The sequence below is a fragment of the Entelurus aequoreus genome, linkage group LG13, assembly GCF_033978785.1.
Source record: "Entelurus aequoreus isolate RoL-2023_Sb linkage group LG13, RoL_Eaeq_v1.1, whole genome shotgun sequence".
Lineage (NCBI taxonomy): Eukaryota > Metazoa > Chordata > Actinopteri > Syngnathiformes > Syngnathidae > Entelurus > Entelurus aequoreus.
Genome location: NC_084743.1, coordinates 8,500,715 through 8,522,587, shown reverse-complemented (window position 1 = coordinate 8,522,587; position 21,873 = coordinate 8,500,715). Strand labels below are relative to the sequence as shown.

The 21,873-nt window shown below is 44.3% G+C and overlaps 1 protein-coding gene across 1 annotated transcript; it reads right to left on the bottom strand.

The window, feature by feature from the left end:
- Nucleotides 1-1,524: 1,524 nt before the first annotated feature.
- On the bottom strand, nucleotides 1,525-21,009 carry LOC133663139 (sterol 26-hydroxylase, mitochondrial-like). The gene is made up of 6 exons (XM_062067384.1): nucleotides 20,813-21,009; nucleotides 8,850-9,013; nucleotides 8,253-8,419; nucleotides 8,110-8,191; nucleotides 2,512-2,718; nucleotides 1,525-2,453 (listed from the first exon to the last, which is right to left on the bottom strand). Exons 1-6 carry the CDS (start codon nucleotides 20,979-20,981, stop codon nucleotides 2,340-2,342), a joined length of 903 nt encoding a protein of 300 aa, XP_061923368.1. The 5' UTR covers nucleotides 20,982-21,009; the 3' UTR covers nucleotides 1,525-2,339.
- Between the last annotated feature and the right edge of the window lie 864 nt (nucleotides 21,010-21,873).

Below are 21,873 nucleotides of genomic sequence, written 5' to 3'. Positions count from 1 at the left end.
CCTCCATGATGGAGTTCAACCCAGTGGACGAGAGGGTTCAAAGCCTCCATGATGGAGTTCAACCCAGTGGACCAGAGGGTTCAAAGCCTCCATGATAGAGTTCAACCCAGTGGACCAGAGGGTTCAAAGTCTCCATGATGGAGTTCAACCCAGTGGACCAGAGGGTTCAAAGTCTCCATGATGGAGTTCAACCCAGTGGACGAGAGGGTTCAAAGCCTCCATGATGGAGTTCAACCCAGTGGACGAGAGGGTTCAAAGCCTCCATGATGGAGTTCAACCCAGTGTACCAGAGGGTTCAAAGCCTCCATGATGGAGTTCAACCCAGTGGACCAGAGGGTTCAAAGCCTCCATGATGGAGTTCAACCCAGTGGACCAGAGGGTTCAAAGCCTCCATGATGGAGTTCAACCCAGTGGACCAGAGGGTTCAAAGCCTCCATGATGGAGTTCAACCCAGTGGACCAGAGGGTTCAAAGCCTCCATGGCAGGCCCAAACGCATTGTGAGGGTCTGCTGAGAACGTCCTGTCAGAGAGAGTTTCAATTCCCACCTCCGGAAGAACTTTGAACATGTCACGAGGGAGGTGCTGGACATTGAGTCCTAGTGGACCATGTTCCACACCTCTATCGTCCAGGGAGGTGCTGGACATTGAGTCCTAGTGGACCATGTTCCACACCTCTATCGTCCAGGGAGGTGCTGGACATTGAGTCCTAGTGGACCATGTTCCACACCTCTATCGTCCAGGGAGGTGCTGGACATTGAGTCCTAGTGGACCATGTTCCACACCTCTATCGTCCAGGGAGGTGCTGGACATTGAGTCCTAGTGGACCATGTTCCACACCTCTATCGTCCAGGGAGGTGCTGGACATTGAGTCCTAGTGGACCATGTTCCTCACCTCTATTGTCCAGGCGGCCGATTGGAGCTGTTGCCGCAAGGTGGTTGGTGCCTGTTGTGGCGGTAATCCTAGAACCGTGAAGGATGCAGTCAAGCTGAAGAATGAGTCCTATCAGGTTCTTTTGGTTCATAGGACTCCGGAGGCAGCGGACAGGTACCGACAGGCCAAGCGGTGTGCAGCTTCAGCGCTCACAGATGTAAAAACTCAGACATGGGAGGAGTTTGGTGAAGCCATGGAAAACGACTTCTGGATGGCTTCGAAGCGATTCTGGACCACCATCCGCCGCCTCAGGAAGGGGAAGCAGTGCACTGTCAACACTGTGTATGGTGAGGATGGTGTGCTGCTGACACGGTGTATGGTGAGGGTGGTGTGCTGCTGACACGGTGTATGGTGAGGGTGGTGTGCTGCTGACACGGTGTATGGTGAGGATGGTGTGCTGCTGACACGGTGTATGGTGAGGGTGGTGTGCTGCTGACCTCGACTGCGGATGTTGTGGATCGGTGGAGGGTATGGTGAGGGTGGTGTGCTGCTGACCTCGACTGCGGATGTTGTGGATCGGTGGAGGGAATACTTCAAAGACCTCCTCAATCACACCAACATGTCTTCCTAGGAGGAACTTCTGGTGGAAATTGGATTGAAGTGACTGGGATGAGAATCAGCACCTCCAGGTCCGAGTCCATGGTTCTCACCCGGAAAATGGTGGAGTGCCATCTCCAGGTTGGGGAGGAGACCCTGCCCCAAGTGGAGGAGCTCAAGTACCTGGGAGTCTTGTTCACCAGTGAGGGAAGAGTGGATGGTGAGATCGACAGGTGGATCAGTGCGGCGTCTTCAGTAATGCGGACGCTGTATCGATCCGTCGTGAGCCGGAAGGCAAAGCTCTCAATTTAGCGGTGGATCTACGTTCCCATCCTCACCTATGGTCATGAGCTTTGGGTTATGACCGAAAGGACAAGATCACGGGTACAAGCGGTCAAAATGAGTATCCCCTGTTAGGGGGCGGGTCTCTCCCTTAGAGATAGGGTGAGAAGAGCTGCCGTCCGGGAGGATCTCAGAGTAAAGTCACTGCTCCTCCACATGGAGAGGAGCCAGATGAGGTGGTTCAGACATCTGGTCAGGATTCCACCCTAGGGAGGTGTTTAGGGAACGTCTGACCAGTAGGAGACCGCGAGGAAGACCCAGGACATGGTGGGGAGACTATGTCTCCCGGCTGGCCTGGGAACGCCTCGGGATCCCCCGGGAGGCGCTGGACCAAGTTGCTGGGGAGAGGGAAGTCTGGGCTTCCCTGCTTAGGCTGCTGCCCCCGCGACCCCACCTCGGATAAGCGGACAAAAATGGATGGATGGAAATATGAAATATCTAATATGAAATACGAATAAGAAAATGTGAGTTTGTGTCCAACGTGGCAACAGGAAGTGCAGGTGTGGCATAGAGACTCCGCCTCCTCACCTCAGCGGTCCACAAAGAGGAGGTTGATGGGCGTGGCCGGGCACAGGAGGGTTCTGGTGATGGGTGTGACGACGGTCCCAGCGGGGTCGGGCCTCACCTCAAACTCTTTGATGAGCTGCGAGGGAAGAGAGCGCTTAGCTGCTCTGATGCTCGCCAGGTGGAGGCGGACTCACCGTGACCAGCAGCAGGTACATCTCCAGCTCCGCCACACGCCGGCCCAGACACGCCCGCACCCCGAAGCCGAACGGCACCGATCCAAAGGGGTGTGGCTTGGCCTTCTCCTCGCCGCCCCGTAGCCATCGCTCCGGCAGGAAGGCGTGCGGGTCGGGGAACACGCTCTCGTCCATCGACACGGCGTAGTGACACAGGTGGAAGAGAGTCTGTGGCCACACATGAAAACAGTCTTTCAGGGGGCGGGGCTAAGGCTAGTCACCCAGGTGTAGTGACACAGGTGGAAGAGAGTCTGTGGCCACACATGAACAGTCTTTCAGGGGGCGGGGCTAAGGCTAGTCACCCAGGTGTAGTGACACAGGTGGAAGAGAGTCTGTGGCCACACATGAAAACAGTCTTTCAGGGGGCGGGGCTAAGGCTAGTCACCCAGGTGTAGTGACACAGGTGGAAGAGAGTCTGTGGCCACACATGAAAACAGTCTTTCAGGGGGCGGGGCTAAGGCTAGTTACCCAGGTGTAGTGACACAGGTGGAAGAGAGTCTGTGGCCACACATGAACAGTCTTTCAGGGGGCGGGGCTAAGGCTAGTCACCCAGGTGTAGTGACACAGGTGGAAGAGAGTCTGTGGCCACACATGAAAACAGTCTTTCAGGGGGCGGGGCTAAGGCTAGTTACCCAGGTGTAGTGACACAGGTGGAAGAGAGTCTGTGGCCACACATGAAAACAGTCTTTCAGGGGGCGGGGCTAAGGCTAGTTACCCAGGTGTAGTGACACAGGTGGAAGAGAGTCTGTGGCCACACATGAAAACAGTCTTTCAGGGGGCGGGGCTAAGGCTAGTTACCCAGGTGTAGTGACACAGGTGGAAGAGAGTCTGTGGCCACACATGAAAACAGTCTTTCAGGGGGCGGGGCTAAGGCTAGTTACCCAGGTGTAGTGACACAGGTGGAAGAGAGTCTGTGGCCACACATGAAAACAGTCTTTCAGGGGGCGGGGCTAAGGCTAGTTACCCAGGTGTAGTGACACAGGTGGAAGAGAGTCTGTGGCCACACATGAAAACAGTCTTTCAGGGGGCGGGGCTAAGGCTAGTCACCCAGGTGTAGTGACACAGGTGGAAGAGAGTCTGTGGCCACACATGAAAACAGTCTTTCAGGGGGCGGGGCTAAGGCTAGTCACCCAGGTGTAGTGACACAGGTGGAAGAGAGTCTGTGGCCACACATGAAAACAGTCTTTCAGGGGGCGGGGCTAAGGCTAGTCACCCAGGTGTAGTGACACAGGTGGAAGAGAGTCTGTGGCCACATATGAAAACAGTCTTTCAGGGGGCGGGGCTAAGGCTAGTCACCCAGGTGTAGTGACACAGGTGGAAGAGAGTCTGTGGCCACACATGAAAACAGTCTTTCAGGGGGCGGGGCTAAGGCTAGTCACCCAGGTGTAGTGACACAGGTGGAAGAGAGTCTGTGGCCACACATGAAAACAGTCTTTCAGGGGGCGGGGCTAAGGCTAGTCACCCAGGTGTAGTGACACAGGTGGAAGAGAGTCTGTGGCCACACATGAAAACAGTCTTTCAGGGGGCGGGGCTAAGGCTAGTCACCCAGGTGTAGTGACACAGGTGGAAGAGAGTCTGTGGCCACATATGAAAACAGTCTTTCAGGGGGCGGGGCTAAGGCTAGTCACCCAGGTGTAGTGACACAGGTGGAAGAGAGTCTGTGGCCACACGTGAAAACAGTCTTTCAGGGGGCGGGTCTAAGGCTAGTCACCCAGGTGTAGTGACACAGCTGGAAGAGAGTCTGTGGCCACATATGAAAACAGTCTTTCAGGGGGCGGGGCTAAGGCTAGTCACCCAGGTGTAGTGACACAGGTGGAAGAGAGTCTGTGGCCACACGTGAAAACAGTCTTTCAGGGGGCGGGGCTAAGGCTAGTCACCCAGGTGTAGTGACACAGGTGGAAGAGAGTCTGTGGCCACACATGAAAACAGTCTTTCAGGGGGCGGGGCTAAGGCTAGTCACCCAGGTGTAGTGACACAGGTGGAAGAGAGTCTGTGGCCACACGTGAAAACAGTCTTTCAGGGGGCGGGGCTAAGGCTAGTCACCCAGGTGTAGTGACACAGGTGGAAGAGAATCTGTGGCCACACATGAAAACAGTCTTTCAGGGGGCGGGGCTAAGGCTAGTCACCCAGGTGTAGTGACACAGGTGGAAGAGAGTCTGTGGCCACATATGAAAACAGTCTTTCAGTGGGCGGGGCTAAGGCTAGTCACCCAGGTGTAGTGACACAGGTGGAAGAGAGTCTGTGGCCACACATGAAAACAGTCTTTCAGGGGGCGGGGCTAAGGCTAGTCACCCAGGTGTAGTGACACAGGTGGAAGAGAGTCTGTGGCCACACGTGAAAACAGTCTTTCAGGGGGCGGGGCTAAGGCTAGTCACCCAGGTGTAGTGACACAGGTGGAAGAGAGTCTGTGGCCACACGTGAAAACAGTCTTTCAGGGGGCGGGGCTAAGGCTAGTTACCCAGGTGTAGTGACACAGGTGGAAGAGAGTCTGTGGCCACACATGAAAACAGTCTTTCAGGGGGCGGGGCTAAGGCTAGTCACCCAGGTGTAGTGACACAGGTGGAAGAGAGTCTGTGGCCACACGTGAAAACAGTCTTTCAGGGGGTAGGGCTAAGGCTAGTTACCCAGGTGTAGTGACACAGGTGGAAGAGAGTCTGTGGCCACACATGAAAACAGTCTTTCAGGGGGCGGGGCTAAGGCTAGTCACCCAGGTGTAGTGACACAGGTGGAAGAGAGTCTGTGGCCACACGTGAAAACAGTCTTTCAGGGGGTAGGGCTAAGGCTAGTCACCCAGGTGTAGTGACACAGGTGGAAGAGAGTCTGTGGCCACACGTGAAAACAGTCTTTCAGGGGGTAGGGCTAAGGCTAGTCACCCAGGTGTAGTGACACAGGTGGAATAGAGTCTGTGGCCACATATGAAAACAGTCTTTCAGGGGGAGGGGCTAAGGCTAGTTACCCAGGTGTAGTGACACAGGTGGAAGAGAGTCTGTGGCCACACATGAAAACAGTCTTTCAGGGGGCGGGGCTAAGGCTAGTCACCCAGGTGTAGTGACACAGGTGGAAGAGAGTCTGTGGCCACACGTGAAAACAGTCTTTCAGGGGGCGGGGCTAAGGCTAGTTACCCAGGTGTAGTGACACAGGTGGAAGAGAGTCTGTGGCCACACATGAAAACAGTCTTTCAGGGGGCGGGGCTAAGGCTAGTCACCCAGGTGTAGTGACACAGGTGGAAGAGAGTCTGTGGCCACACGTGAAAACAGTCTTTCAGGGGGCGGGGCTAAGGCTAGTCACCCAGGTGTAGTGACACAGGTGGAAGAGAGTCTGTGGCCACACGTGAAAACAGTCTTTCAGGGGGCGGGGCTAAGGCTAGTTACCCAGGTGTAGTGACACAGGTGGAAGAGAGTCTGTGGCCACACATGAAAACAGTCTTTCAGGGGGCGGGGCTAAGGCTAGTCACCCAGGTGTAGTGACACAGGTGGAAGAGAGTCTGTGGCCACACGTGAAAACAGTCTTTCAGGGGGCGGGGCTAAGGCTAGTCACCCAGGTGTAGTGACACAGGTGGAAGAGAGTCTGTGGCCACACGTGAAAACAGTCTTTCAGGGGGCGGGGCTAAGGCTAGTTACCCAGGTGTAGTGACACAGCTGGAAGAGAGTCTGTGGCCACACATGAAAACAGTCTTTCAGGGGGTAGGGCTAAGGCTAGTCACCCAGGTGTAGTGACACAGGTGGAATAGAGTCTGTGGCCACATATGAAAACAGTCTTTCAGGGGGCGGGGCTAAGGCTAGTTACCCAGGTGTAGTGACACAGGTGGAAGAGAGTCTGTGGCCACACATGAAAACAGTCTTTCAGGGGGCGGGGCTAAGGCTAGTCACCCAGGTGTAGTGACACAGGTGGAAGAGAGTCTGTGGCCACACGTGAAAACAGTCTTTCAGGGGGCGGGGCTAAGGCTAGTCACCCAGGTGTAGTGACACAGGTGGAAGAGAGTCTGTGGCCACACGTGAAAACAGTCTTTCAGGGGGCGGGGCTAAGGCTAGTTACCCAGGTGTAGTGACACAGGTGGAAGAGAGTCTGTGGCCACACATGAAAACAGTCTTTCAGGGGGCGGGGCTAAGGCTAGTCACCCAGGTGTAGTGACACAGGTGGAAGAGAGTCTGTGGCCACACGTGAAAACAGTCTTTCAGGGGGCGGGGCTAAGGCTAGTCACCCAGGTGTAGTGACACAGGTGGAAGAGAGTCTGTGGCCACACATGAAAACAGTCTTTCAGGGGGCGGGGCTAAGGCTAGTCACCCAGGTGTAGTGACACAGGTGGAAGAGAGTCTGTGGCCACACGTGAAAACAGTCTTTCAGGGGGCGGGGCTAAGGCTAGTCACCCAGGTGTAGTGACACAGGTGGAAGAGAGTCTGTGGCCACACATGAAAACAGTCTTTCAGGGGGTAGGGCTAAGGCTAGTCACCCAGGTGTAGTGACACAGGTGGAAGAGAGTCTGTGGCCACACGTGAAAACAGTCTTTCAGGGGGTAGGGCTAAGGCTAGTCACCCAGGTGTAGTGACACAGGTGGAATAGAGTCTGTGGCCACATATGAAAACAGTCTTTCAGGGGGCGGGGCTAAGGCTAGTTACCCAGGTGTAGTGACACAGGTGGAAGAGAGTCTGTGGCCACACATGAAAACAGTTTTTCAGGGGGCGGGGCTAAGGCTAGTCACCCAGGTGTAGTGACACAGGTGGAAGAGAGTCTGTGGCCACCTATGAAAACAGTCTTTCAGGGGGCGGGGCTAAGGCTAGTTACCCAGGTAACATTCCTCTTAAAGGGAACAGACCACCCCAAGAAGTGGGCGGGTCCAAAGTTAAAGTGACAGTGCAGCCAATGAGATGGGTTCATACTGAAGCTTGAGGGAGTTGCTATGGCAACTGCAGCCTAGAAAAACCTATTTGTGTTTTTTAACACTTAAAACACATTTTCAGTTAAAATAATTATTTCTAAATGAACGGATTAAAACATAATTCATGCAAAGAACTGACCTCTCTGAAATAGCATAAGTTAGCATAGACAATGTAGCAAGGTGTTATAAAAAGAATACAAGTTAGCATAGACAATGTAGCAAGGTGTTATAAAAAGAATACAAGTTAGCATAGACAATGTAGCAAGGTGTTATAAAAAGAATACAAGTTAGCATAGACAATGCTAGCAAGGTGTTATAAAAAGAATACAAGTTAGCATAGACAATGCTAACAAGGTGTTATAAAAAGAATACAAGTTAGCATAGACAATGTAGCAAGGTGTTATAAAAAGAATACAAGTTAGCATTGACAATGCTAACAAGGTGTTATAAAAAGAATACAAGTTAGCATAGACAATGCTAACAAGGTGTTATAAAAAGAATACAAGTTAGCATAGACAATGCTAACAAGGTGTTATAAAAAGAATACAAGTTAGCATAGACAATGCTAACAAGGTGTTATAAAAAGAATACAAGTTAGCATAGACAATGCTAACAAGGTGTTATAAAAAGAATACAAGTTAGCATAGACAATGCTAACAAGGTGATATAAAAAGGTTTCTCACCCCTTTAGGAAAAAGATGTCCTCCCACCACGATGTCACCGTCCACGGTAAGGCGAGCGTTCCCTGGCACCACAGGATACATCCTGGACCACAACAAGGTCGTCAATTCCAGTGGACTCCTCCCCCAGGACCAGGTCTACACACCTCAGGGTCTCCCTCACCACCGCCTTCAGGTAGGGCATCTTGGCCACGTCCTCACCGTCGGGCATCCTGTGGGCGGGGCAAATGCGCAGCACTTCCTGGTGCAGCCTCTCCTGGATGGCGGGCTCCCTGGCCAGGTGGTACAAAGCCCAGGAGATGGTGTTGGAGGTCTGCCAAGCACAAGAAGAAGGTGGCTGTGGCTGTGGGTGTGGGTGTGGGTGTGGCTGTGGCTGTGGGTGTGGCTGTGGGTGTGGGTGTGGGTGTGGCTGTGGCTGTGGGTGTGGCTGTGGGTGTGGCTGTGGCTTTGGGTGTGGCTGTGGCTGTGGGTGTGGCTGTGGGTGTGGCTGTGGCTTTGGGTGTGGCTGTGGCTTTGGGTGTGGCTGTGGCTGTGGGTGTGGATGTGGATGTGGCTGTGGGTGTGGCTGTGGGTGTGGGTGTGGCTGTGGATGTGGCTGTGGCTGTGGCTGTGGATGTGGCTGTGGCTGTGGCTGTGGATGTGGCTGTGGCTGTGGGTGTGGATGTGGGTGTGGCTGTGGCTGTGGCTGTGGCTGTGGCTGTGGCTGTGGGTGTGGCTGTGGCTATGTGTCGGCACTGGCTCACCGTGTCCACACCCGCCAGGAGGAGCTCCGTCACGCTGCCCAGGATCTCTGACATGCTCATCTGCTGGCTGAGGAGCAGGTGAGTCAGGTACGCACCTTCCAGGTCCACATCCTCCTGGTGCTGCTGCTCCAGCTCCTCCATCTTCTTCTGGACCAGCTCCTCAGCTAGTGCAGAGTACATGTTAGACAACACAGCAGCTAGTGCAGAGTACATGTTAGACTACACAGCAGCTAGTGCAGAGTACATGTTAGACTACACAGCAGCTAGTGCAGAGTACATGTTAGACTACACAGCAGCTAGTGCAGAGTACATGTTAGACTACACAGCAGCTAGTGCAGAGTACATGTTAGACTACACAGCAGCTAGTGCAGAGTACATGTTAGACTACACAGCAGATAGTGCAGAGTACATGTTAGACTACACAGCAGCTAGTGCAGAGTACATGTTAGACTACACAGCAGCTAGTGCAGAGTACATGTTAGACAACACAGCAGCTAGTGCAGAGTACATGTTAGACAACACAGCAGCTAGTGCAGAGTACATGTTAGACTACACAGCAGCTAGTGCAGAGTACATGTTAGACTACACAGCAGATAGTGCAGAGTACATGTTAGACTACACAGCAGCTAGTGCAGAGTACATGTTAGACTACACAGCAGCTAGTGCAGAGTACATGTTAGACTACACAGCAGCTAGTGCAGAGTACATGTTAGACTACACAGCAGCTAGTGCAGAGTACATGTTAGACAACACAGCAGCTAGTGCAGAGTACATGTTAGACAACACAGCAGCTAGTGCAGAGTACATGTTAGACTACACAGCAGCTAGTGCAGAGTACATGTTAGACTACACAGCAGCTAGTGCAGAGTACATGTTAGACAACACAGCAGCTAGTGCAGAGTACATGTTAGACTACACAGCAGCTAGTGCAGAGTACATGTTAGACTACACAGCAGCTAGTGCAGAGTACATGTTAGACTACACAGCAGCTAGTGCAGAGTACATGTTAGACAACACAGCAGCTAGTGCAGAGTACATGTTAGACAACACAGCAGCTAGTGCAGAGTACATGTTAGACAACACAGCAGCTAGTGCAGAGTACATGTTAGACTACACAGCAGCTAGTGCAGAGTACATGTTAGACTACACAGCAGCTAGTGCAGAGTACATGTTAGACTACACAGCAGATAGTGCAGAGTACATGTTAGACTACACAGCAGCTAGTGCAGAGTACATGTTAGACAACACAGCAGCTAGTGCAGAGTACATGTTAGACAACACAGCAGCTAGTGCAGAGTACATGTTAGACTACACAGCAGCTAGTGCAGAGTACATGTTAGACAACACAGCAGCTAGTGCAGAGTACATGTTAGACTACACAGCAGCTAGTGCAGAGTACATGTTAGACTACACAGCAGCTAGTGCAGAGTACATGTTAGACAACACAGCAGCTAGTGCAGAGTACATGTTAGACAACACAGCAGCTAGTGCAGAGTACATGTTAGACAACACAGCAGCTAGTGCAGAGTACATGTTAGACTACACAGCAGCTAGTGCAGAGTACATGTTAGACTACACAGCAGCTAGTGCAGAGTACATGTTAGACAACACAGCAGCTAGTGCAGAGTACATGTTAGACTACACAGCAGCTAGTGCAGAGTACATGTTAGACAACACAGCAGCTAGTGCAGAGTACATGTTAGACTACACAGCAGCTAGTGCAGAGTACATGTTAGACAACACAGCAGCTAGTGCAGAGTACATGTTAGACTACACAGCAGCTAGTGCAGAGTACATGTTAGACAACACAGCAGCTAGTGCAGAGTACATGTTAGACAACACAGCAGCTAGTGCAGAGTACATGTTAGACTACACAGCAGCTAGTGCAGAGTACATGTTAGACTACACAGCAGCTAGTGCAGAGTACATGTTAGACTACACAGCAGCTAGTGCAGAGTACATGTTAGACTACACAGCAGCTAGTGCAGAGTACATGTTAGACAACACAGCAGCTAGTGCAGAGTACATGTTAGACAACACAGCAGCTAGTGCAGAGTACATGTTAGACAACACAGCAGCTAGTGCAGAGTACATGTTAGACAACACAGCAGCTAGTGCAGAGTACATGTTAGACAACACAGCAGCTAGTGCAGAGTACATGTTAGACAACACAGCAGCTAGTGCAGAGTACATGTTAGACTACACAGCAGCTAGTGCAGAGTACATGTTAGACAACACAGCAGATAGTGCAGAGTACATGTTAGACTACACAGCAGCTAGTGCAGAGTACATGTTAGACAACACAGCAGCTAGTGCAGAGTACATGTTAGACTACACAGCAGCTAGTGCAGAGTACATGTTAGACAACACAGCAGCTAGTGCAGAGTACATGTTAGACTACACAGCAGCTAGTGCAGAGTACATGTTAGACAACACAGCAGCTAGTGCAGAGTACATGTTAGACTACACAGCAGCTAGTGCAGAGTACATGTTAGACAACACAGCAGCTAGTGCAGAGTACATGTTAGACTACACAGCAGCTAGTGCAGAGTACATGTTAGACTACACAGCAGCTAGTGCAGAGTACATGTTAGACTACACAGCAGCTAGTGCAGAGTACATGTTAGACTACACAGCAGCTAGTGCAGAGTACATGTTAGACTACACAGCAGCTAGTGCAGAGTACATGTTAGACAACACAGCAGCTAGTGCAGAGTACATGTTAGACTACACAGCAGCTAGTGCAGAGTACATGTTAGACTACACAGCAGCTAGTGCAGAGTACATGTTAGACTACACAGCAGCTAGTGCAGAGTACATGTTAGACTACACAGCAGCTAGTGCAGAGTACATGTTAGACTACACAGCAGCTAGTGCAGAGTACATGTTAGACTACACAGCAGCTAGTGCAGAGTACATGTTAGACAACACAGCAGCTAGTGCAGAGTACATGTTAGACTACACAGCAGCTAGTGCAGAGTACATGTTAGACAACACAGCAGCTAGTGCAGAGTACATGTTAGACTACACAGCAGCTAGTGCAGAGTACATGTTAGACAACACAGCAGCTAGTGCAGAGTACATGTTAGACTACACAGCAGCTAGTGCAGAGTACATGTTAGACTACACAGCAGCTAGTGCAGAGTACATGTTAGACTACACAGCAGCTAGTGCAGAGTACATGTTAGACAACACAGCAGCTAGTGCAGAGTACATGTTAGACAACACAGCAGCTAGTGCAGAGTACATGTTAGACAACACAGCAGCTAGTGCAGAGTACATGTTAGACTACACAGCAGCTAGTGCAGAGTACATGTTAGACAACACAGCAGCTAGTGCAGAGTACATGTTAGACAACACAGCAGCTAGTGCAGAGTACATGTTAGACAACACAGCAGCTAGTGCAGAGTACATGTAGACAACACAGCAGCTAGTGCAGAGTACATGTTAGACTACACAGCAGCTAGTGCAGAGTACATGTTAGACAACACAGCAGATAGTGCAGAGTACATGTTAGACTACACAGCAGCTAGTGCAGAGTACATGTTAGACAACACAGCAGCTAGTGCAGAGTACATGTTAGACTACACAGCAGCTAGTGCAGAGTACATGTTAGACAACACAGCAGCTAGTGCAGAGTACATGTTAGACTACACAGCAGCTAGTGCAGAGTACATGTTAGACAACACAGCAGCTAGTGCAGAGTACATGTTAGACTACACAGCAGCTAGTGCAGAGTACATGTTAGACAACACAGCAGCTAGTGCAGAGTACATGTTAGACTACACAGCAGCTAGTGCAGAGTACATGTTAGACTACACAGCAGCTAGTGCAGAGTACATGTTAGACTACACAGCAGCTAGTGCAGAGTACATGTTAGACTACACAGCAGCTAGTGCAGAGTACATGTTAGACTACACAGCAGCTAGTGCAGAGTACATGTTAGACTACACAGCAGCTAGTGCAGAGTACATGTTAGACAACACAGCAGCTAGTGCAGAGTACATGTTAGACTACACAGCAGCTAGTGCAGAGTACATGTTAGACTACACAGCAGCTAGTGCAGAGTACATGTTAGACTACACAGCAGCTAGTGCAGAGTACATGTTAGACTACACAGCAGCTAGTGCAGAGTACATGTTAGACTACACAGCAGCTAGTGCAGAGTACATGTTAGACAACACAGCAGCTAGTGCAGAGTACATGTTAGACTACACAGCAGCTAGTTGCAGAGTACATGTTAGACTACACAGCAGCTAGTGCAGAGTACATGTTAGACTACACAGCAGCTAGTGCAGAGTACATGTTAGACTACACAGCAGCTAGTGCAGAGTACATGTTAGACTACACAGCAGCTAGTGCAGAGTACATGTTAGACTACACAGCAGCTAGTGCAGAGTACATGTTAGACTACACAGCAGCTAGTGCAGAGTACATGTTAGACTACACAGCAGCTAGTGCAGAGTACATGTTAGACTACACAGCAGCTAGTGCAGAGTACATGTTAGACTACACAGCAGCTAGTGCAGAGTACATGTTAGACTACACAGCAGCTAGTGCAGAGTACATGTTAGACTACACAGCAGCTAGTGCAGAGTACATGTTAGACTACACAGCAGCTAGTGCAGAGTACATGTTAGACTACACAGCAGCTAGTGCAGAGTACATGTTAGACTACACAGCAGCTAGTGCAGAGTACATGTTAGACAACACAGCAGCTAGTGCAGAGTACATGTTAGACAACACAGCAGCTAGTGCAGAGTACATGTTAGACAACACAGCAGCTAGTGCAGAGTACATGTTAGACTACACAGCAGCTAGTGCAGAGTACATGTTAGACAACACAGCAGCTAGTGCAGAGTACATGTTAGACAACACAGCAGCTAGTGCAGAGTACATGTTAGACTACACAGCAGCTAGTGCAGAGTACATGTTAGACTACACAGCAGCTAGTGCAGAGTACATGTTAGACTACACAGCAGCTAGTGCAGAGTACATGTTAGACAAGACAGTTGACCTTTGCCCTGGTGAGTGTATCAGGATGTTCTGACACTCAGAGAGATGTCAGTCAATAACCTCAGCAGGTTAATGATTGACAGCAGGTCAGACACTTACAGAGCATATATCAGTGATACAGATGTCTATATGATATAGTGATGTAGGATGATGTTTACCATCACTAAGTCATAGGTGATAGGATGATGTTTACCATCACTAAGTCATAGGTGGTAGGATGATGTTTACCATCACTAAGTCATAGGTGATAGGATGATGTTTACCATCACTAAGTCATAGGTGATAGGATGATGTTTACCATCACTAAGTCATAGGTGGTAGGATGATGTTTACCATCACTAAGTCATAGGTGATAGGATGATGTTTACCATCACTAAGTCATAGGTGGTAGGATGATGTTTACCATCACTAAGTCATAGGTGATAGGATGATGTTTACCATCACTAAGTCATAGGTGGTAGGATGATGTTTACCATCACTAAGTCATAGGTGGTAGGATGATGTTTACCATCACTAAGTCAACTTTACAAGCTGGGAAGTAAAAGTCAGGACTTGAAGTACAAAAACCATCTGTTTGAAATGTACTTTGTTTGTTTTCAACCTGCATGATAAGTAATCTGATTACTAGTCTTATTGACTAATGATTACTATTCCTATTGACTAATGATTACTAGTCTTATTGACTAATGACTACTAGTCTCATTGACTAATGAATACTATTTATATTGACTAATGATTACTAGTCTTATTGACTAATGACTACTAGTCTTATTGACTAATGAATACTATTTATATTGACTAATGATTACTAGTCTTATTGACTAATGATTACTATTCCTATTGACTAATGATTACTAGTCTTATTGACTAATGACTAATAGTCTCATTGACTAATGAATACTATTTATATTGACTAATGATTACTAGTCTTATTGACTAATGACTACTAGTCTTATTGACTAATGAATACTATGTATATTGACTAATGATTACTAGTCTTATTGACTAATTATTACTAGTCTTATTGACTAATTAATACTATTTATATTGACTAATGATTACTAGTCTTATTGACTAATGACTAATAGTCTCATTGACTAATGAATACTATTTATATTGACTAATGATTACTAGTCTTATTGACTAATGAATACTATTTATATTGACTAAGGATTACTAGTCTTATTGACTAATGACTACTAGTCTTATTGACTAATGAATACTATTTATATTGACTAAGGATTACTAGTCTTATTGACTAATGACTACTAGTCTTATTGACTAATGAATACTATTTATATTGACTAAGGATTACTAGTCTTATTGACTAATGACTACTAGTCTTATTGACTAATGAATACTATTTATATTGACTAATGACTACTAGTCTCATTGACTAATGATTACTATTCTTATTGACTAATGAATACTATTCTTATTGACTAATGAATACTATTCTTATTGACTAATGACTACTAGTCTCATTGACTAATGATTACTAGTCTTATTGACTAATGAATACTATTTATATTGACTAATGATTACTAGTCTTATTGACTAATGACTACTAGTCTTATTGACTAATGAATACTATTTATATTGACTAATGATTACTAGTCTTATTGACTAATGACTAATAGTCTCATTGACTAATTAATACTATTTATATTGACTAATGATTACTAGTCTCATTGACTAATGAATACTATTTATATTGACTAATGATTACTAGTCTTATTGACTAATGACTACTAGTCTTATTGACTAATGAATACTATTTATATTGACTAAGGATTACTAGTCTTATTGACTAATGACTACTAGTCTTATTGACTAATGAATACAATTTATATTGACTAATGACTACTAGTCTCATTGACTAATGACTACTAGTCTTATTGACTAATGAATACTATGTATATTGACTAATGATTACTAGTCTTATTGACTAATTATTACTAGTCTTATTGACTAATTAATACTATTTATATTGACTAATGATTACTAGTCTTATTGACTAATGACTAATAGTCTCATTGACTAATGAATACTATTTATATTGACTAATGATTACTAGTCTTATTGACTAATGAATACTATTTATATTGACTAAGGATTACTAGTCTTATTGACTAATGACTACTAGTCTTATTGACTAATGAATACTATTTATATTGACTAAGGATTACTAGTCTTATTGACTAATGACTACTAGTCTTATTGACTAATGAATACTATTTATATTGACTAAGGATTACTAGTCTTATTGACTAATGACTACTAGTCTTATTGACTAATGAATACTATTTATATTGACTAATGACTACTAGTCTCATTGACTAATGATTACTATTCTTATTGACTAATGAATACTATTCTTATTGACTAATGAATACTATTCTTATTGACTAATGACTACTAGTCTCATTGACTAATGATTACTAGTCTTATTGACTAATGAATACTATTTATATTGACTAATGATTACTAGTCTTATTGACTAATGACTACTAGTCTTATTGACTAATGAATACTATTTATATTGACTAATGATTACTAGTCTTATTGACTAATGACTAATAGTCTCATTGACTAATTAATACTATTTATATTGACTAATGATTACTAGTCTCATTGACTAATGAATACTATTTATATTGACTAATGATTACTAGTCTTATTGACTAATGACTACTAGTCTTATTGACTAATGAATACTATTTATATTGACTAAGGATTACTAGTCTTATTGACTAATGACTACTAGTCTTATTGACTAATGAATACTATTTATATTGACTAATGACTACTAGTCTCATTGACTAATGACTACTAGTCTTATTGACTAATGAATACTATTCTTATTGACTAATGACTACTAGTCTTATTGACTAATGACTACTATTCTTATTGACTAATGATTACTATCCTTATTGACTAATGAATAAACACCAGGGTAAAGGTCATATCCTAGCACTTACCTAACCCTATATATATATATATACCCTAACCCCTAACCCTAAACCCCAAACATAACCCCTAACCCTAACCTTATGTGGTAGTAAGAGGTAGTATGTGGTAATAAGAGGTAGTAGTATGTGGTAGTAAGAGGTAGTATGTGGTAGTAAGAGTTAGTATGTGGTAGTAAGAGGTAGTATGTAGTAGTAAGAGGTAGTATGTGGTAGTAAGAGGTAGTATGTAGTAGTAAGAGGTAGTATGTGGTAGTAAGAGGTAGTATGTAGTAGTAAGAGGTAGTATGTGGTAGTAAGAGGTAGTATGTAGTAGTAAGAGGTAGTATGTAGTAGTAAGAGGTAGTAAGAGGTAGTATGTAGTAGTAAGAGGTAGTATGTAGTAGTAAGAGGTAGTAAGAGGTAGTATGTAGTAGTAAGAGGTAGTATGTAGTAGTAAGAGGTAGTATGTAGTAGTAAGAGGTAGTATGTAGTAGTATGTGGTAGTAAGAGGTAGTAAGAAGTAGTAAGAGGTAGTAAGAGGTAGTATGTAGTAGTATGTGGTAGTAAGAGGTAGTATGTAGTAGTAAGAGGTAGTAAGAGGTAGTATGTAGTAGTATGTGGTAGTATGTAGTAGTATGTGGTAGTATGTAGTAGTAAGAGGTAGTAAGAGGTAGTATGTAGTAGTATGTGGTAGTAAGAGGTATAGTAAGAGGTAGTAAGAGGTAGTATGTGGTAGTAAGAGGTAGTATGTGGTAGTAAGAGGTAGTATGTAGTAGTAAGAGGTAGTATGTGGTAGTAAGAGGTAGTATGTAGTAGTAAGAGGTAGTATGTGGTAGTAAGAGGTAGTATGTAGTAGTAAGAGGTAGTATGTAGTAGTAAGAGGTAGTAAGAGGTAGTATGTAGTAGTATGTGGTAGTAAGAGGTAGTATGTAGTAGTAAGAAGTATAGTAAGAGGTAGTAAGAGGTAGTATGTAGTAGTAAGAGGTAGTATGTGGTAGTAAGAGGTAGTATGTGGTAGTAAGAGGTAGTATGTAGTAGTAAGAGGTAGTATGTGGTAGTAAGATGTAGTATGTAGTAGTAAGAGGTAGTATGTAGTAGTAAGAGGTAGTAAGAGGTAGTAAGAGGTAGTATGTAGTAGTAAGAGGTAGTAAGAGGTAGTATGTAGTAGTAAGAGGTATAGTAAGAGGTAGTAAGAGGTAGTATGTAGTAGTAAGAGGTAGTATGTAGTAGTAAGAGGTAGTATGTAGTAGTAAGATGTAGTAAGAGGTAGTATGTAGTAGTAAGAGGTAGTTTGTGGTAGTATGTAGTAGTAAGAGGTAGTATGTAGTAGTAAGAGGTAGTAAGAGGTAGTATGTAGTAGTAAGAGGTAGTATGTAGTAGTAAGAGGTAGTATGTGGTAGTATGTAGTAGTAAGAGGTAGTATGTAGTAGTAAGAGGTAGTATGTGGTAGTATGTAGTAGTAAGAGGTAGTATGTAGTAGTAAGAGGTAGTATGTAGTAGTAAGAGGTAGTAAGAGGTAGTATGTAGTAGTAAGAGGTAGTATGTAGTAGTAAGATGTAGTAAGAGGTAGTATGTAGTAGTAAGAGGTAGTAAGAGGTAGTATGTAGTAGTAAGAGGTAGTATGTGGTAGTAAGAGGTAGTATGTAGTAGTAAGAGGTAGTATGTGGTAGTAAGAGGTAGTATGTAGTAGTAAGAGGTAGTATGTAGTAGTAAGAGGTAGTAAGAGGTAGTATGTAGTAGTAAGAGGTAGTATGTAGTAGTAAGAGGTAGTAAGAGGTAGTATGTAGTAGTAAGAGGTAGTATGTAGTAGTAAGAGGTAGTATGTAGTAGTAAGAGGTAGTATGTAGTAGTATGTGGTAGTAAGAGGTAGTAAGAAGTAGTAAGAGGTAGTAAGAGGTAGTATGTAGTAGTATGTGGTAGTAAGAGGTAGTATGTAGTAGTAAGAGGTAGTAAGAGGTAGTATGTAGTAGTATGTGGTAGTATGTAGTAGTATGTGGTAGTATGTAGTAGTAAGAGGTAGTAAGAGGTAGTATGTAGTAGTATGTGGTAGTAAGAGGTATAGTAAGAGGTAGTAAGAGGTAGTATGTGGTAGTAAGAGGTAGTATGTGGTAGTAAGAGGTAGTATGTAGTAGTAAGAGGTAGTATGTGGTAGTAAGAGGTAGTATGTAGTAGTAAGAGGTAGTATGTGGTAGTAAGAGGTAGTATGTAGTAGTAAGAGGTAGTATGTAGTAGTAAGAGGTAGTAAGAGGTAGTATGTAGTAGTATGTGGTAGTAAGAGGTAGTATGTAGTAGTAAGAAGTATAGTAAGAGGTAGTAAGAGGTAGTATGTAGTAGTAAGAGGTAGTATGTGGTAGTAAGAGGTAGTATGTGGTAGTAAGAGGTAGTATGTAGTAGTAAGAGGTAGTATGTGGTAGTAAGATGTAGTATGTAGTAGTAAGAGGTAGTATGTAGTAGTAAGAGGTAGTAAGAGGTAGTAAGAGGTAGTATGTAGTAGTATGTAGTAGTAAGAGGTATAGTAAGAGGTAGTAAGAGGTAGTATGTAGTAGTAAGAGGTAGTATGTAGTAGTAAGAGGTAGTATGTAGTAGTAAGATGTAGTAAGAGGTAGTATGTAGTAGTAAGAGGTAGTTTGTGGTAGTATGTAGTAGTAAGAGGTAGTATGTAGTAGTAAGAGGTAGTAAGAGGTAGTATGTAGTAGTAAGAGGTAGTATGTAGTAGTAAGAGGTAGTATGTGGTAGTATGTAGTAGTAAGAGGTAGTATGTAGTAGTAAGAGGTAGTATGTGGTAGTATGTAGTAGTAAGAGGTAGTATGTAGTAGTAAGAGGTAGTATGTAGTAGTAAGAGGTAGTAAGAGGTAGTATGTAGTAGTAAGAGGTAGTATGTAGTAGTAAGATGTAGTAAGAGGTAGTATGTAGTAGTAAGAGGTAGTAAGAGGTAGTATGTAGTAGTAAGAGGTAGTAAGAGGTAGTATGTAGTAGTAAGAGGTAGTATGTGGTAGTAAGAGGTAGTATGTAGTAGTAAGAGGTAGTATGTGGTAGTAAGAGGTAGTATGTGGTAGTAAGAGGTAGTATGTAGTAGTAAGAGGTAGTATGTGGTAGTAAGAGGTAGTATGTAGTAGTAAGAGGTAGTATGTGGTAGTAAGAGGTAGTATGTGGTAGTAAGAGGTAGTATGTAGTAGTAAGAGGTAGTATGTGGTAGTATGTAGTAGTAAGAGGTAGTATGTAGTAGTAAGAGGTAGTATGTGGTAGTATGTAGTAGTAAGAGGTAGTATGTAGTAGTAAGAGGTAGTATGTAGTAGTAAGAGGTAGTAAGAGGTAGTTAGGGTTAGGGAGGTAGTAAGAGGTAGTATGTAGTAGTAAGAGGTATAGTAAGAGGTAGTAAGAGGTAGTATGTAGTAGTAAGAGGTAGTATGTAGTAGTAAGAGGTAGTATGTAGTAGTAAGAGGTAGTAAGAGGTAGTATGTAGTAGTAAGAGGTAGTAAGAGGTAGTAAGAGGTAGTATGTAGTAGTAAGAGGTAGTATGTAGTAGTAAGAGGTAGTAAGAGGTAGTATGTAGTAGTAAGAGGTAGTATGTGGTAGTATGTAGTAGTAAGAGGTAGTATGTAGTAGTAAGAGGTAGTAAGAGGTATTATGTAGTAGTAAGAGGTAGTATGTAGTAGTAAGAGGTAGTATGTGGTAGTATGTAGTAGTAAGAGGTAGTAAGAGGTAGTAGTAAGAGGTAGTATGTAGTAGTATGTAGTAGTAAGAGGTAGTAAGAGGTAGTAGTAAGAGGTAGTATGTGGTAGTATGTAGTAGTAAGAGGTAGTATGTAGTAGTAAGAGGTAGTATGTGGTAGTATGTAGTAGTAAGAGGTATTATGTAGTAGTAAGAGGTAGTATGTAGTAGTAAGAGGTAGTAAGAGGTATTATGTAGTAGTAAGAGGTAGTATGTAGTAGTAAGAGGTAGTATGTGGTAGTATGTAGTAGTAAGAGGTAGTAAGAGGTAGTATGAGATACTCACAGACTAGAAAGAGGTGATCCCAGACGGAGACAAAGGTGTTCCAGTAGGGCAGGTAAGGCCACATAGATCTAGGGAAGAGGACTATGATGGGAGACAAACGGAACATTTCTCCTACAGACCAGATGAACTTCTGAGTCTCTTCTGGAACTTTCTGCTCCAAACATCCCATCCTGCTCTCAAACACCACCGAGCAGATGCCTGCAGCACACATGCACGGACACCATTGGGAAGGACTACAATAACAATACTAATACTTATACTAATACTAATATATATATATACATACTAATACTAATACTTATATATATGTATATACCTACTAATACTAATACTTATATATATATATACATACTAATACTAATACTTATATATATATATACTAATACTAATACTAATAATATATATATATATATATATATATATATATATATATATACTAATATACAAACCCCGTTTCCATATGAGTTGGTAAATGGTGTTAAATGTAAATATAAACAATGATTTGCAAATCCTTTTCAAGCCATATTCAGTTGAATATGCTACAAAGACAACATATTTCATGTTCAAACTCATAAACTTGATTTATTTCTAGCATTGAGCTAGCACATGTGCTTTCTATGATGAATGTGACAGAGAAGTAACATATTTGATTTCTCCACTTTCACTTTCACTTTGCTGCTAGCCTAACTGCTATCAGTATGCTAAGCTAGCAAGGAGGGACGTGCCTCGCTGTGCAGGTTAGTGAGCAAGGCAGTAAACACCTTTTTAACAACTTTGTGTAAAACTATACCAACTGGAAATGGATGATTATAATGATATTGTTTTGAAGGATTACTAGTGTACATAAATATCACACAAATATAGACTTGCAGTATCGTCAGCTCAATAATGTTTCATCTAAATGTCTTTCATAATATCTAAATGTTTTCATAATAACTAAATGTTTTCATAATATCTAAATGTTTTCATAATATCTAAATGTTTTCATAATATCTAAATGTTTTCATAATAACTAAATGTTTTCATAATATCTAAATGTTTTCATAATAACTAAATGTTTT